The 17,697-nt window shown below is 39.1% G+C and overlaps 1 protein-coding gene across 1 annotated transcript; it reads left to right on the top strand.

The window, feature by feature from the left end:
* Window positions 1-999: 999 nt before the first annotated feature.
* Window positions 1,000-17,339, top strand: SMAD2 (SMAD family member 2). The gene is made up of 9 exons (XM_009869004.1): window positions 1,000-1,097; window positions 2,258-2,451; window positions 2,957-3,091; window positions 6,618-6,692; window positions 7,972-8,025; window positions 9,101-9,313; window positions 11,102-11,239; window positions 11,412-11,556; window positions 15,390-17,339. Exons 1-9 carry the CDS (start codon window positions 1,000-1,002, stop codon window positions 15,511-15,513), a joined length of 1,176 nt encoding a protein of 391 aa, XP_009867306.1. The 3' UTR covers window positions 15,514-17,339.
* The last annotated feature ends 358 nt before the right edge of the window (window positions 17,340-17,697 follow it).

Below are 17,697 nucleotides of genomic sequence, written 5' to 3'. Positions count from 1 at the left end.
TGTAATTAGGAGGTGGGACATAAGTTGCTCGTTAACCAAATTGTTTTCATTTCTGAGGTGTAAAGTCTAGTTTTGTGTTACTTTATATAAAAAACCTGTCAGTTTTCAGTGGTCACAGGGCAAGTCTGTGGCAGAGCTGAAATTGGGTTGTGCTTCTGAAAGTCTGCTGCCTGTTGACAAGCCCATGCTCTTTTCTTGCTTAGTTTAAGTCTGCCACTGCTTTTAGTTTGTGCCTATGACTGAAGGCTCTTTTTTCTTTATTGTTGTGATCTCATCATTGAACTGGTTTGGTAAAGAATTAGTTTTCTCATTGCTTCTGCTTGATTCAGAAATTAAAAGTTTTGTTACTCTGTAGTTAAATCTTAAAAGGCTATACTGTAAAACTGTGTTAAACGCTGTGTTGTGTGTACAGTGGAAAAGAATATTTAGTTCTTTTAATCAAAGAGAGTACAGAAAACAGAAACGTCAGCCACAACGTACTTTTCAGAGTCTAAACCTTCCTGTTTTGAGAAAAGCAGCAAATTGGTATGTGCTTGGTGAGTGAGATGAATGCTGAAGTGATGGTACCTGAGAGATGATGATGTTCAGTTTCAGATAAACGTGGCCTTTTGTCTTGGGGAAGTTTATGTTTAAAAGCGAACAAAACCAAAAAAACCCAACACGGAAACTGCCCTGTAAGATTGAATTTTGTTAAAGAGTTAGGCTGAGGAAGTTTTGCCTGTTTTAAGGAACATTATAACTGTATTGACTACTTAAAACCAGAGGACTTGTTCACCTTTTAAAAACATTATCATTTATCTTGAATCACGTGTTCCATTTTGCTGGCCTCCTTCATATAGAAAATATAGCATGAGATGTCAGTTTAAATGCAAATCCTAGCAGTGCTCTATCTTCTATGTGAAAGGAAGTGTTCTGTACATTTTTCCATGTTTGACATCATGGTGTTTTGAATAACCATGTTCCATATTCATACCAATTTTTTGTTTTTGTTTTCAATTTATGCACAGCACTTGCTCTGAAATTTGGGGACTGAGTACACCAAACACGATAGATCAGTGGGATACAACAGGCCTTTACAGCTTCTCTGAACAAACCAGGTGAATATTCTGCCCTCTCTCGCATCATAGAAATCTTGTGGGAGGGATTGGCTTTGGAGGGTCTGTAGTGGGATGCTTTAGATGTAAAATAGACTAAAATGCTTTCTAGGCCTCTCATGGTACAGCATTTTAAAATATTTGCTTGCCAGTGTAGAAATTCAAGTGTTCTCAGCTGATGTTTTGACCAATGAAACTCTAATTCTGGAATATTCCTTTTTCACGCCAGTGCTAAAGAAAGAATGGGAAGACTTGTTAAATGCAAGCTCTAATGTGATTTGGTATTTATATTAACAAAGTTGAGAAACTTAATTCTTCAGCCTTAATCTTACAAAGTGTTTAAACTGCTTTGTATGCCACAAGCTTTCAGTTAAATCTTGCTAATTGGCTCAGATACAAGCTACTAAAGAATTGTTTGTAAATTCTTCAGTGGTTAATGGTGGGCAAATTCTAAACAGGGTCTTTATTTTTTCATGTCACATTACTTGATTTGTGTATTGAGGTTTGTCTCCCATCCCATAACAATCATAAACATCTGCATTAGTGTAAGCATATGCAGCCTGTCTTAAAACTAGCAAAACGTTTTCAGCTGGTAACAAGGCAGATGATGTCAGGAAGATAAATTGTACAGCCCTTAGAAGATGTACGTTCATGCTTTTTGCGTTACCGTTATACTGCCATGTGAATCACTTGGGCAGCTGACTGCTTATGGGCTTATTTGCAGTCCTGTGGGAATTTTTATGCTTAAAGCCATAAAGCATCTATGCCACAGCAAAACCTTAAGGCAGCAGAAGGGACTATTAAGTGTGTGATTTTTGGTTTTTATTTATTCTTTTTTTTAACAACTGTCTTCTGCGTTTAAAAAAATACGTATGTGAAGCGATCATCTTAAATACTTGGTTGGAGGTAAAGTGGCTTTTAGTGAACTCTAAATTCACTGGCAATAATTTGAGCAGATCAAAAATAAGTTAAGACACTGCTTGATACCATCATTTTTATCACATTTGAAGCCTTTTAACAAGAGCATAAATGTTGCTAACAGAGTCAGTCCACTGAATTCTGAGAATAAACAAACTTTCCATCCCATGTCTGTACACTGTTGCTTGAATGATTAAGAGACAGCATGCAGTCTGTAAATACTTCTCAACCTCTTTCCCCTATAGATCTCTCGATGGCCGCCTACAGGTATCTCACCGTAAAGGATTACCACATGTCATTTACTGTCGCTTGTGGCGCTGGCCAGATCTTCACAGTCACCATGAACTTAAAGCAATCGAAAACTGTGAATATGCTTTTAATCTTAAAAAGGATGAAGTATGTGTAAACCCTTACCACTACCAGAGAGTGGAGACACCAGGTAGGAAGATTGCTTCTGACTTTCGATAGCAGTGTCTGTATGTAGTTGTTCAGCGTAATGCTTTAAATGAAAAATGCAGAAGGGTGATGCTTTTTCTTGCCAAAAGTACAGGATTCTTAGAGATACAGCTTTTGAGAGTACCATCCCCTGAAAGTTTTAGATGTTAAGGTTAGTGGAAAGTCTTTACAAATGTGTTGAATACTCTTGATAAACACATGCAGTAGTGCTGGCACTTTCCAGTGAGCTAAGTGTGGTCTGGACTGAAAGGTAACTTATCGTTGCTAATGTGGAATGGTCTTACTCAAGAGACTCCTCAGGAATCTGTTTCTTCCAGTGACTTAGCAGTGCAATTGTAGTATCAGCAGTACTGAGATTCAGAAAACTTCAAAACATCTGAGTAAATTGTTAGAGGCTTTAGATTTTGTTTTGTGCTTTTTTTTCCTTTTAGCTCACATAAGTGTGTGTTTTGAGGGTATTACTAATGCTTTAAATTTTGCTTTTCCAGTCTTGCCTCCTGTACTAGTGCCACGGCACACTGAGATTCTAACGGAGCTTCCGCCTCTCGATGACTATACCCATTCCATTCCTGAAAACACTAACTTTCCAGCTGGAATTGAACCACAGAGCAATTACATACCAGGTATTTTCTTAAGCCGCCACAAACAGTACACTTAGTGCTGTGCCACTGGGACAGACCCGGTAGTTTCATCCTCCTAAGTGTTCAAATTAAGCAAAAGATGCAACAATAAATTAAATCTAGTTGATTTTGTGTATTGATTCCAGTGGAAGTACCTGGACATTGTTGTTTGCAGAACACAATGCTGTGTGAAACACATTGCTGTGGTTTTACCATAGCTTACTGGGTTTCAGTGGCTCATTTAAGATTCAGAATGCTAATGAGCACAAAGTACACCTTCACCGTGTGCTTTAAGCTTTTTACAAACATACGGGGGTTGCCAAATGCCACATATTGGAGACTGAGTAGGAAACTGCTGCTCAGTCTCACCACGTGTACTATGTGGAGAACCGTAAGTTGCTAAACAGTGGCTTAAGTGTCTTGATCTGTAATTTGCAATTGATCAAGGTCTGCTTTTTGTATTTGTTACTGTTGCATGTATACAGTCTTGTCTTTTTAGCATGAAGGAATAAAACCTAACGATGTTGAACTCTTAAGAATTCTTCCCTCCCATCTTTGCCTCTTCCTCACCCCAAAACAAATACTCGGACTAATCTGCTACAGTGCAGAAAGGCTGAAAGCCTGTACCCGTGTTGAAACATAAAGTTGGTGACCTTTGTTTCCTGCCCCAACTTGCTATTTCCTATCTCTTCAGGATAGGAAGTGCCTGGAGTGAGTGTAAAACTAAGCAAAGCTGAAGTTTTCTTATAAATGTTTAATGCAGCTATGTTACAAACAAGCTGAAAAAGTCACATCTAGACTCTTTTGAGGAAGACTGCCTTGAAACTCAAATATGTCATCATATCTACAAATTATATTGATGTGTGTTAAACAGGATGTTGTTTATACTTTCTTTAAATGTATCCAAGAACTGAAATGGCAACAAAAAATCTTTAATTAATGTAGAATCATAAAATTGTCAGGGTTGGGAGAGATCTTAAAGATCATCTAGTTCCAACCTCCTGCCATGGGCAGGGACATCCCCACTAGATCAGGCTGCACCATCCAGCCTGGCCTTAAAAACTCCCAGGGCTGGGGCTTCCACCCCCTCTCTGGGCAACCTGTGCCAGGGTCTCCCCACCCTCATGGGGAAGAACTTCTTCCTCACGCACAATCTGAACCGACCCATCTCCAGCTTCAATCCATTCCCTCTGGTCCTGTCACTGCCCGACATCCTAAAAAGCCCCTCAGCAGGTTTCTTGTAACCCCCCTTGAGATACTGGAAGCCCCAGTAAGGTCTCCTCGGAGCCTCCTTTTCTGCAAACTGAACAGCCCCAACTCTCTCAGTCTGTCTTCATAGGATCTTGTCTGTTTAATTTGTGCCCCATTTGTTGCCACCTAGGGACAGCCGATCTTTAAAGAGCAGTATAAGGTTCCAGAAGTTCGTGTTGCTTTATTGAGTTACGTATATTTTTTCACTTAATGTGAGGGCTTTTGATAGCATTTGCAAACAGCTTACCTGAAAGCCACCATTTGAAAACCCAGTGCTATGGAAATGAGCTAAAGCAACTAGGTAGTTACTTGCAGGAAGTCTGTTCAAGGTGAGCGCAGGTATGCACATGATCTCGAAATGTTCATGCAGCGAACCACACCTTGCTGCCTCCTCTTTGTCACTGTTGTATACATATCACGGCATCTTTGACCTTGCTAACTTAATCTTAAATACTTGACTAGGTTCTGGAAGGTCTTGTGTGTCTTGACAGCCTCCTTCAGAAAACCGTTTTCTTTAGCGGTAGGTAGGCCAGATTAACAACCGTGGTAATTTTGCAATGGGTTACCGACTCAGTGCTTGGTCTGCAGAGAGGTGGGTTTTACCTGTGGCTGGGAAGATGGTCAGCCTTCAAGCTCCGCTAGGAATTTTTAATGCTACAGTTGGGCATTTATTTCCAGCCGTGGTGGCACTCAACTTCTGACCCTAGAACAGTATTAGTAGTGTGAGGTGGAGGAAATCTTCTCTGTTCAGATGGAGACTAGATATGGAAAATAATCTGTGCCAAAGTGCCTAGATTAGCAACTGGAAACAGGAGGCGTGGGTTGGATTGGAAATGGTTATTGACCTTTTACCATGGCTGTGGGCTTAACTGCAACAAATGATTTGGAGCTGGGTGGAGTCCACTTTACCACAATGAATTGTATAAAAATGTTCAAAACAAGTGTGATTTTTGCCATCATACTTCTCGATAGTAAGGATTTCCTTTAATCATCCTTTTAAATTCTCGCTTGAGTTTTGTCACATCTATATTTAGCACCCTAGTTTTACAGAATGAACCAAAGATAAAATTCTTTCAGTTCATTTTTGTTTCATCAACTGACTTAATCCTGTTTCCTCACACTAATTTTCTTCTAATCTTACTATATTGCTGTAAATCTCAGACGTGGTATTTGATATGACTTGATTTTAATTCTTAAGCAAAAGGCTTTATCTCCAAATTTCTGCTGTTTGGTAATAATGTGCTGGTTGTAATTAAATGTGTTTAATCCCTCAGATGTCTCAAAGACAATTCTAAGGCGATTGTAGATAGTTAGCTTCAAACACTTTCACTAAAGAAATCTAGGTTTTGCCTTTAATATATAGGAAAAGATGTTTGCCCAGTTCAAAGAAAAGTATTTCCTGAAAGGCAGTTGGTTAACTCATCTCTATTACAAAGTACATTTTGAATGGAGAAGAGGAACAATCATACTCTCCTGGGTGTTGAAGATATTTCTGTGGAATTACAGTGTTTAGTATCAGAATGCTTCAGACTTGTCACTGAGTTTACTTTGGTCTGTGAAACTTTATTTTTAAGGTGTCTTTATTAATTTATTTATTTATTTTTAAGGTGTCTTTTAAAATTATTTTTCTGAATTTTATTTTTTATTTTATAGTTAAAAGAATGGGTGATCATTTTAGTAGAGCTTGGAAGTAATAATGGTGGTAGAGCTTGTGCGGTGTAAGTAGTACATTTATCAAGAGTGAAATCAACTGTTGGATATTGAAGAACTACAAAATTTAAATCTAGCGACTTCTAGAAAGTGTGGGAGGCAATCTGATCTGATGGTTATACTACTATACTATATAGCTATAGATAGCTCGCTCTTTTTTTTTTTAGGTAGAAGTCACTAGATTTTTGTTTTTCATTTGCTGAAATGTTTGTTTCACATTTACTGAATGTGAAAGCTGTTAACAATTTAAAAATTGTTACTATAGTGAAAGCATCTTGTCTTAAATTTAACAAACAAGGGTTATCTGTTAATTGTATAGCGTATTTCAGCAGCGGACTGGCATGCGGGAGATGATACATTTTGCATAAACAATAAGGCAAATAATGAGTTTGAAGGTCCACTGGAAGGAAAAAGGGACAGCAAATGAAATTATTATTTAATGTTTAGGTATCATATGGAGCTTGCAAAGACTTGAGAACAGAAACCCAACTGCTAAATCTTAGAAATTTCCTCAATCATTGAACCAATAGGTAGACCTTTTTAATGTCTTTTTATTTTTATTTAACAGAAACACCACCTCCAGGATATATCAGTGAAGATGGGGAAACAAGTGACCAACAGTTGAACCAAAGCATGGATACAGGTAAAATTTATTTTTTTCACTACTTTGAAGACTTGGGATTACTAGTAGCAGACCTACTGCATAGCAGCATGAATTCAGCCTGAACAATGATGATAGTAGCCCTCTGTACAACCTGGTGTTTTCTGTTTGAAATACCACTTTCATTCTTTCGGAAGCAGTTCTTTTTTTTTCATGTTAGGGGAATGCTTTTAAAACATTCTGTGCCATACTAAATACATCTCATTTGTTTCGTAACAAAAGCGTACGGATCTAATTAAGTTTCATCAGAAAGCCTTAAAATAGATTTTTGTAGCTGATTGATTTCAATCCACTACTAACTTTAACTTCTGGAAACTGAAGCAAAATGCCTGTTGACTGAAGCAAGGTACAGAAATGCTGCGTTTTGAGAAGCTGTCTCTGGACTCTGACAACTTTATCACTTCTTCCTCGTTTCAGATGAATTTTTGTGTGAATTTTTCTGTTGGCAGAGTAGTAGGAACAAACATTGAGCGTTTGTGCCCTTGCACCAACTCATTTCTAGGACGTCTGGTTGGCCTTAGACTTGGGCAAAGCACAGTTAATGTGCTGGTTAGAAACTCCTGATGTGTGCTGTCAGACTTGAGTGTTTTGTTAGCTAATGGTAGCAAGCTTTTCTCAGTTAACTGGAAACAACCGCACTAGTTTCTGTAAGAACTGCAGTGTTTTCCCACTGTGTGACAATAGGTACCTTGATTTTAAAAGCCTGATGTCAGCAGTCTTTGTAGCAGTGTTTCTGTGCAAAGCCTCTCTGTGTTTTGGCTGTTAATGCACAAATTGTTTTGGAGAATTAATGTTTTTCTGATTTTTTTTTCCTTCTTCCTCCTAGGAAAGATTGGTTTCCTCAAATGAGGAAATCCAAGCTATTCTTTTCTAGACATAAACCTTCTCCTTTGGGAATTGAGAGATAATATCTTGATTGTCTCTTCACTTTTTCTTAGGTTTTTTTTTTCATTGAATTTGGGAAGAAGTCACTACCTTCTCACTGGAGAAGTGCATAAATAGTTAGGTTTACAGAGTGTGACAACACTAAGATGCTGATTAACTCCTTGTGAGGAGGGTTAGGTTCCCAGGAGTCTGGAAAATTAAATATAATCTTAATTTGGAATAAGTATGTGACATGCTGGAAAAATGGTTGTGGGATTTCTAAGGTTTCCTATTCCAAAGAATATTAATGTAAAAATCTGTATAGATGGTGGTCATGCCTGTCCATCTAAAATAACAGGAATTACCTGCTTTAAAACAACCTGTATTTCTTCAACAGGATCTCCAGCAGAGCTATCTCCTAGTACTCTCTCCCCAGTTAATCATAGCTTGGGTAAGCTGGAAATATTTTTGTTTCTCTCTGCATGATGACTCTTCTTTATATATATAATTACATTAAAAATGGAAATGTACTTTAAAAAAGAGCTGTATTAGGAGGAGCCTATTGGGTTGGCTTCCTGGTGATAAACGTAATAGGGCTGCGTTAACAACTTTCTCATAACAACTCTATCTCTGTAGCTGTTGAGCTTGTAGCAAAGAGAAAGAACAATATGGTGGTGTGTGCAGGAATAGCATTTATAAAATAAATAAAGGGAATTAGCCTATCAGTAGTGCTGCCCAGACTTGCTGTCGCCCCTGTGTGTGTGTTCTGCTGGTTTTCTCGTGTGCTCTTTCACCTGTGACCACAACACAGTTGTTGCTCCCACATTAGTTGCCTGCCTGCTTGGATTGGGTGCCACTGCTGTGTGTCTGTGTAAATGCCTCGGGAAGATCAGATTCCTTTGGGTTTGTTTAAGGAATGGTGACAGGATGTGACAGGAAAATGCTGTTCAGAATGCTGAGTAAGTAATTAGGGTAGGTGAAAGGGGGAAACAGTGCAGGAAGAGCTGAAGATGCGCAGGGAAGATACTGAGCTCTAGTAGGGGAGAGTAAAAGTAGCTTAGAGCTGCCTTTAAAGAGACAGTATAAGATCTAGTGTTACACAAGGGAACCTTATTTTCGTATTAATGTATCTTTCCCTTTGTTTGGTTCAGCATCTTATAGTTTCATCTTTTCTTTAATGATGCCAAAATGTTTGCAAGTTTCTGAAAGGAGACAGAAATGTCTCAAAGCCTGGCACTCACAGTAACATTAGCTTAATCACTTTGCTGAGCAAAATGCAAGTACTGAACTGCGTGAGCTGTGGTCAGATTAGATCACCCCTTCCTGCCCTCCTCCTTCTCTTGTGTGGAATATTGAATTCCATCCTGTTTACTAAAATGTGAAAATGACAGCAAGCAAAATACAGTTTGAGTGGTGTGAGGAGACTGTTGCTGTCGTTTGTGGAAGAGATGAATAGCAAGCCAGATAGATTTCTTTTCAGCCTCAGATTCTGTGTTAAGCTTATTTTTTTAAAAATTTTTTTTTAGACTTGCAACCAGTTACTTACTCGGAGCCTGCGTTTTGGTGTTCAATAGCATATTATGAATTGAATCAAAGAGTGGGAGAAACCTTCCATGCATCACAACCTTCCCTGACTGTAGATGGCTTTACAGATCCATCAAATTCCGAACGATTTTGTCTAGGTCTGCTTTCCAATGTAAACAGAAATGCTACAGTGGAAATGACAAGGCGACACATAGGTAAAAATCTCTGGTGTTTTAACTATTTAATTTCATTTTTTAGCTGTTGAATTGTCTGGAATCATCCAGGTAGGATGGGGAGACTGGTGTGTTGGGATCCTTTCACCTTTGTGCAGCGAGCTGCTGAAGTCCTCCCTCCAGACATGCAAAGGAGAGCTTGATCTCTCTCGCTGAGGACAGAAAGGGAAAGACGCAGAGGTCACAGCTTCTGAAACCAGCGAGAAACGTAGCAGCTTCTGTTCCCACAGCTGGTTGCAGTTGGGAAGAGATAGTAGTGATGGCTGGAGGTGAGTGCAACTGCCTTTCCTCCGTCAGGAGTCACAGGTCAGTGGCAGCAGCAGGCACACAGCTGTCGGGCTGAGAGCAGCGCGGGAGGAAGCCTCTGGGCTGTTCAGGATGCCTGTTGCTCACGTTGCTTTTCTGCCTCCTGGAAAAAGACAACGCACCAAAGTGTCCCAAGGGGACAGGTTTTTGGTTTTCAGGCTCCTCATTGGAGCACTGTGGCCTGGAAAGCACTTAGATTCAGAGTTACTTGTAATTTAAGTTATAATTGCGAAATATGAACTTGTTGCTTAGTTTATAAAATGCAGAGTGGACATTGGTAGTACTTGAATTGTCTTCTGAAATAAGAAAAGCAGCTGTTGAAATGACATGCTGTTTCAACATGGTTAAGTTTTTCTTAGTAATGGTTAGTAAAAAATTCTCTTTTCCGTAATGTAGCATCTTGGCCTTTAAGTTCTTCAATAAGCCACTTTTTTAAATTATTTTATTTTTTCTGGATTCTTTTGTTGAGCAGCATTCCTGAGAGACTTTGTTTGTTTGTTTTTACTTTAACAAAAATAATCAGCCTCTTTAGGAGAACCTTCTGACTCTGTATACTAAGTCCAAATGCTTGTCTCATAAAAATTTTAGATGTGCAAAAACCCAGGCTGTGCCTGTGCTGCCTGATCAAAATGGTCAGTGATGAGGAAAAGCAAAAATCTAAGGAGCTCTCACTTTTTTTATAGAGCAACTCACATCATTTTGTTTGAAAAGTAGTTTTAAAGAAGAAGGGTAGGAGAAACTGGCCTTTAAAGGACATGTTAATTTTAAATAGTTTTTGTTGGGAGATCAGTTGTACTTCACTTGCTTTACTTTTGCTAGAAGTAACCTGTACACGTTTTTTTCCACTCATAGAGAAGAGATCACAATTTAAAAGAGAACAATAGAATTTCTTACAGGTATTGTTTTATGTAATAGGGCTAAATGATGTCCTGGTGTTTTTGTCAGAATAGTACAGAGAAGGGGTGTGCGGTGGTTTGTGAGATAGTGTGGGCACATGTGGGCAGAGTGTTGAGGTGATATACTTCTGTTTTTTCCCTTTTGGCCAAAGTGGGCTGTGCCAGTTCACATCAACACTTGATACTAGTGCAAGTTTTAATTCTGTTGACTCTAATATTTTTATTTCAATTTTGTTATCTCTTTAAGGGAAAAAGTTATATGGTAATGAACACTGCTTCCAAACCTAGATACAGTTATGAGCTGCTACATGGCTAGAAAATTCTGTCTCACTCTTGACCAGAATTATTCTGCTTCTCCTTCAAAGATTGTGTGTTTGTGGGAGGAAAAAAATGCGAGTTAATTGTGTTCTGCTACAGCTGTCAGCCTAGCAGTGTGGCCTTGTAGTTAATTGATTTCTGTTTCTCTTGTAAAGAAAAACCTCGGTCTTCTGTGAAACAAAATATTACCTTATTTGTTAATCTACTTGGGTTGTATTGTGACTCGAGTTCCTTTTGAATTTTGCTACAGGGAGGGGAGTACGTCTGTATTACATTGGTGGAGAAGTTTTTGCCGAGTGCCTAAGTGATAGCGCGATTTTTGTTCAGAGCCCCAACTGTAATCAAAGATACGGCTGGCATCCTGCAACTGTGTGCAAAATTCCACCAGGTTAGTAGCCTACCAAAGGTCTCATGTAAGGAATATCTGGAGAATGTATTCACTGGATGACATTTGCTTTCTTTCCTTTTGATAGTTTCTTCATACTTTCAGCCTTCCATGTAGCAAAGACAAGTATTCATTGGTTTCACCCTTCTGAATTTTATTTTTTTTTTCTCCATAGGATGCAATCTAAAAATCTTCAATAACCAAGAATTTGCTGCTCTTCTGGCTCAATCTGTGAATCAGGGTTTTGAAGCAGTTTATCAGCTTACTAGAATGTGTACCATAAGAATGAGTTTTGTTAAAGGATGGGGAGCTGAATATAGGTAAGAAAAAAACCCTGTGGTTTTAAATTTGGAGTTAATGATTTTTCTGCTTTCACTAATACACGTTTTCTGACTTGAGAGCCGTATGTACAGACTTCTTACAGCTATGGTAGGTATGCTCTCTGGAAGTTGAAACCATATTTTCCCTCGGCTATGGATCACCCAAGTCATAGAATCACAGAATGTTGGGGGTTGGAAGGCACCTCTAGAGATCATCCAGTCCAACCACTCTGCCAGAGCAGGATCACCCAGGGCAGCCCCACAGGAACGTGTCCAGGCGGGTTGGAAAGTCTCCAGAGCAGGAGACTCCACACCCTCTCTGGGCAGCCTGGGCCAGGGCTCTGGCACCAACCCAGGGAAGAAGTTTCTCCTCATGTTGAGGTGGAACTCTCTATATTCGAACTTCAACCCATTATTGTAGTGTTACTGGGCACCACTGAGAAGAGACTGGCCCCTTCCCCTTGAACCCCACCCCTCAGATATTTGTATACATTAATAAATCCCCTCTCAGCCGTCTCCTTTCAAGGCTGAACAGCCCCAGTTCTCTCAGTCTCTCTTCCCAGCAGAGATGTTCAAGTCCCTTGATCACCCTTGTAGCTCTCCCTTGGACTCTCTCTGGTAGATCCCTGTCTCTCCTGAGCTGGGGAGCCCAAAACTGGACACAGTATTCCTGAAGACCAGTAAACTGGTTTTGATGTCAGCTGTTGAGCAACTAACGTTATCGACGTTCTGCTGCCTTGCTCAGTCCTACTTGCTTATGGTGATGAAATCACTGACAACATCTACAAGTTCTGCAGTTTGTGCTATGAGATTCTTTGCTCTTGGTTAGACATGGCAGTCGTTTTGCTCCCTGTCCTGTTTCATATGGAGTATAATGAGCTTGTTACCTTGGGATGCAGGATGCAGTTGATAATACCCGATGGAAAGAATTGTAGTTGCTTGGAGTATGTTCAGCAGAATAAAATGGCTGGAGAACGCTCGTTTAAGGGATGGCAAGTATTTTGAAACTTGCAGTGGGAGAAACTTTGCAGGAGTAAGATGACTGTGTTTGTGTAGTAAAACTGCTAAATACAGTTTTTTGGAGTGGAAAAAATAGTCTTTTATCTGCTTTTGACTAGATCCCGGTTGTTTTCCCTGTTAGCACAAAGAGTTGTAGTTGAGTACGAGGCCTGGTTTTAATGTAGTATAGGAATTTGGGAAGAAAGGAATTGACTTCTAACTGAGCAATATTAAAGATTTCATTATTTTGGAGAGCTAGAGATGTAGTTTTTAAGAAATCCCTTAAACCTCTCAAGAAAACGTCCACTGAAAGAAATCTGACTTCAATACACTATTGCAAAACGTAATGACTTTTAAAAAATATCCATATAATTTCTGATGTTGAATAATGGCATGTAGGTTCCACTGTGAATCCTGGGGGTTTGATTCTTTTGTCTGCTCTTGAAATACATAGATGTAAGTAGCAGCGTCACTATGTGGGGGAGGCTTCTTGGCTAAATGAAGCCAATTTTGTGAAAGCCTAATTAGATGAAATGAGAAATTTGAGTAATGGAATAAATTGGTCCCTCTTTGTTAGCAAGAGATACACAAGAATCTGGCTCAGGTTTAAAGAACTGTTGGATTTGGCTCAAAATGAGTATGTATACACTTAGGCATAATTAAATACAACATTCAAATCAGAGCAGAAGAAAGGCTTAATCAGTCAGATTGTATGGAGACAACTTGAAGTGAGTGGAGTGTAAGTGCTGGGTTAAAACAGTGGAGAGCTTTTGGTTAAGTTATTTGTAACGAAGGAGAATGTTGGTAGCCAGTAGTATATAAACGCTTTAGAGATGGTAGGGTTGAAAAAGCTGCAGTGGAAACACTACCAGAACACTACAGCAACTGATTATGGGCATAATGATGAACTAGTTTCTTTGCATCTTTAAGATGATGCTAATAAATTATTGGTGCACAAAACTTGTAAGTTATGCTGCAGATGTGATTAAAAGCAAGATAAGGTCGCTCCTGCAAAGACAGCCTTGAATTTAAATGATGGTCTGAATTACCAAAATAGACCAGGAAGCATTAATAATTTTTGTTATTAATTCTGTGCTTCTCTATTATGTCAAAAACATTTCTCATAGAACAGGCTTTGGCAAAGCGAAAGGCAGATACAGCAAGGTGGTAGATTTCATAAGCTTGGTAGGCAAAATAGCTTGACACATGTTGCCTTGAATTGAGGGTAGTGGTAGAAGCTCAGATCGGCAGACAAGTTTTCACGTTAACGCAGGATCTATCCAGGTCTAGGATCATCCTCTGAAGAAAGTTAAGTAGAGGTAATTACAGCAAAGAGACTTAGTGGTACGTGAACTGGAAATCCATGGGTAGAAGCAGATGAGTTTTAGCTTTGAGATGGCTACTTAAGAGACTGTCACTGTTTCATCAGCTTTTGCCAGTGCGGTGCAAAGAGAACTAGCTACAAAATTTTGAGGAAGTGTGTTGTGGAATGCATTGTAGGGAAGTTGACAACAGTGGAATCACGAACTTCCTTCTTTAGGAGAGGATTCAAGACTAGATGATCCCAACCTGAATTGTTCTAGATGGAATTATATTTCCTGTGGTTTAGGTTGTTCTTCTATTGGATCGCTTTTGGTTTTGGCATAGGCATTTGGGTCTAAGATAACGATGCGTTTTGGAGCGCTGAGAGAGCACAGACCCCAGCAGCTTTCTTCTAGAAAATGTGAAACCACAGACAGCTTTTGAAATCTGCCCTCTCACTGGCTTAATCTTTCTGCCTTTTCAGTTCCTCTGCTTATATAAACAGATTTCCTTAAAGGGAAGGCTTCCAATGCCGACAGTAAAAATGAAGGGTATGGGTTTGTGCCTGACTAATCTGCTGCCTTTGAATCTTAATCGCTCCTTGCTTTGACTTTGGGATGGCTAGAATTACTAGGAAAAACTGGCTTAGCAACAGTAGTCTTGCCAGTCTAGTTTGGGAAAACTCCCATGCCTGGAGTGGGTGCAGTGAAATAACAGGATTTCTCAGGCAGAGTGTGGCCAATACTGATTTCTTTACTTTGGCGATGAGAAGAAAGATTTTTGAATAACAGGTCTCTGAAACAAGGAGAGTGAATTGAAGCTTTTATGTCTGTCAGCCCTTCAACTTTAGTGGAGCTTTTTCAATGGTGTTTGGTTAAACTTGCCTGTAATTTAACAGAAGCCCTTATGTAGAAGACCAAGGAAACACCATTTTTGCTTAAATTGTTTGCGTGAGGATGTTACAGTACAAAACACATGTAGGAGTGTAAGATTACAGGAAATCAGAGATAAGGTTTGGTGTTCCTTTGAGATAGCATCGGTTAGCACAGTATAACCACACACAGTGTTCTGATGTAATATTTCTGACAATATCGAGCAGTCTTCCTACATGTTTGTCCTGTCAAATTGCTCCAAAAAGCCAGACCTTAAAATCGCTGTGGTATTGTGCTGTTTGGCCCTGCTGACAGTGCAGAGCCAAGTGTTCCTATTCTGTAATTTTGAGTATCTATCTGCAAAATTCAAACTTGGTTATGCATGCAGACCCTTTGAATGCTGAGACACAGCTGCCTGCTCTGCTGTCGGTGACGTGAACACCACAACGACTGGACAAACCTTAAGTTTTGAATTTCTTCTTACAGCTAAGGCTCTCAGTGTGTGGCACTTGAAGCAAATGCTGCAGTTCTTATCTTGGGGTCTACAGAGCAGAATGTTCTCACTGTAGTATGGACAAGCAAGTAATTATTTGTGTGCCTTACAGGGAGCTTTACAGCAGTCAAAACTGCTTTCTGACTTGCCTGTGATTTATTTTCTAGGCGGCAAACGGTAACAAGCACTCCTTGCTGGATTGAACTTCATCTGAATGGACCTCTACAATGGCTGGACAAAGTATTGACTCAAATGGGCTCCCCTTCAGTACGCTGCTCCAGCATGTCCTAAAACTCGTTCCTCCGTTACCAGTGGGCTAAATATCAAGTCCATTCAACAGACTTCATTTAACAGCTCGTCTGTCGTAGTATTTGTGTGTGGTCCCCATGAACTGTTTACTATCCAAAAAGGTTTTTTTTTTAAAAAAAAAAGGAAAAAAAAAAAGGAAAAAAAAAAAGAAAAACAGCACTTGAGGTCTCATCAATTAAAGCACCTTGTGGATTCTGTTTCCTATACTCTGATACTAGATGAAAATTTAGTGTATAGAAATGCCTTCTTCAGAAAGAAGAAGGGACAATTCTAAAGACTCTTAATGGTGTTTTTATTGGGTATATAATTGAGTGTCCTAATGGTTTATCAATAACATGAATAGCTAAGTATATGTACAGGTAATGTATCATGAGCTCAAATATCACGGTATTGTGCTGTTCTACATTTTAATTCCCATAAATAGTTGTTTGTTTTCTTGATTGGGGCAAATCTCTCATAAAATTTCAAGACTCTACTCCTTTGTTCTTTTATATTTTTTTATATAAACAGGTTTTCAGGTTGTCCTAAACATAAAAAGCAGACTTTCCTTTTAGAAAAGCTTAACTTTTGCTGCCTTCTTAAAGAAAAAGGAAATCCCTCCATTGGAAGGGAAAGAAATGCCTTGAGATTCATCTGTGAAATCTTAAGGCACTTTATATGCTTAATGGGGCCTAAAATGAATTCATATTGTAAATTCTGAGTATCCATCACACCAGGAGTCTACTTTTCCCTACCCATCTGAGCTGATGCATCTGTTGCCAGCAGTATTGCTGGCACTAACGCAATTTCCGACTTTTTACCTTGAATCATTGAAATCAGTGGATTTTTTTCTCATGGAATGAGAATTTACTGTAGCGTTCGATACTGGATTAAGTACACAAGGTTATTGGCGTACCCCTTACGTCTGTGTTTTTTTTCATTAAACAGATGTCACTAAAAATCGTAATTTTTTAGTTTTTGGAGCCAAATACCTTGAAAAATCCTTTCCCAGGGTAAGCTAGACTCTTTTGTATAGGTTTTAAATAGATGCAGCTTCTTAACATATTTCAGTAACAGAATTTAAATTTCTGATATGAGTGGCTTTGTATAGCTTACTTACATACCAGATCGTACGCATTCATTATGTCATAATGGGCCTTGTTATTAAAAGTAGTTGCTTCTGCAAAACCTCTAGGATAGTGGTTGCTGAGGTATGACCAGCGAAGGAGGACTTCTAGGTTCTTCGTGACAGTGCATGTTATTGTGAACCCTTGGACACTACAGCTGCACCATATTAAAAATATTCTGAAATATATTCTACAAATAAGTCTGGGTTGGGGAAGGGTTGGGAAACTGTATAGAAGGGTTATTCTGACTTGAAAAATATACATCTTACTAACAATCTTGTGATCTAGCTGTCTGTCATTCTTTCGTTATTGTGGCAGTAGCAGGATTGCCTTTGTCTGTTTTTCCCATTGTTTCATCCGTTACACTAGCACTGTACTTCGTAAGTACAGCTAGTGATAACTTAGCTTTGAGAACAAAAATGTGGCCAGTGTTAACCGCTTTTAATCAGTTGACTGAATTGATGATAGTGATGGATATTTTTATGCCATAATGACTAGGGCATAGAAGCAATACCAAAAATCAAGCCTGGAGAAAATGGGCCAGACACCTTTGCAGAAGAAAATTGGCAAAGCAGTTACCAGTTTGTGCTAGTTTTACCAGTAGACTAATGTATTGGTAGAACTTGTGAACCTAAGAAATAAGCTTCATGCGTGTTGCATTTGCCTAATATGTGAATACACTAATAAAAGTTTTAATTCTCATGACGCTTGGGGTTTTTTCTTCATTGCTGTATATATTTTTGCTTTTGAAGGTTAGGAGTCATTCTGACCCACACAGATGAATGGCACGAGCGTCCTGCCTGTTGTGGCTGGAAAGGTACAGCTTAGATGTTAAAATAACTTCTTAGGCAGCTCTCGTGGAGCTTTTGGACCTCTGTGTCTTTAATGATACAGGCTTCTGGATAGAGTTTATTAAAGCCACAATCAAATTACATTCTGCTAGCTCAGATGTTTACTTGCACCTGTGAAACAGATAAGAGCGACTTGTCTGAGTGAAAGACTCCGTTGCCTTTACAAGCAGGTTGCAACTTGAATCAGTTGGGTGACCTCATTCTGTAGT

This window comes from Apaloderma vittatum, unplaced genomic scaffold (genome assembly GCF_000703405.1).
Source record: "Apaloderma vittatum isolate BGI_N311 unplaced genomic scaffold, ASM70340v1 scaffold505, whole genome shotgun sequence".
In the NCBI taxonomy this organism is placed as follows: domain Eukaryota; kingdom Metazoa; phylum Chordata; class Aves; order Trogoniformes; family Trogonidae; genus Apaloderma; species Apaloderma vittatum.
Note: the sequence above shows the minus strand (reverse complement) of the source record. Positions and strands in the feature narration are given on the sequence as shown.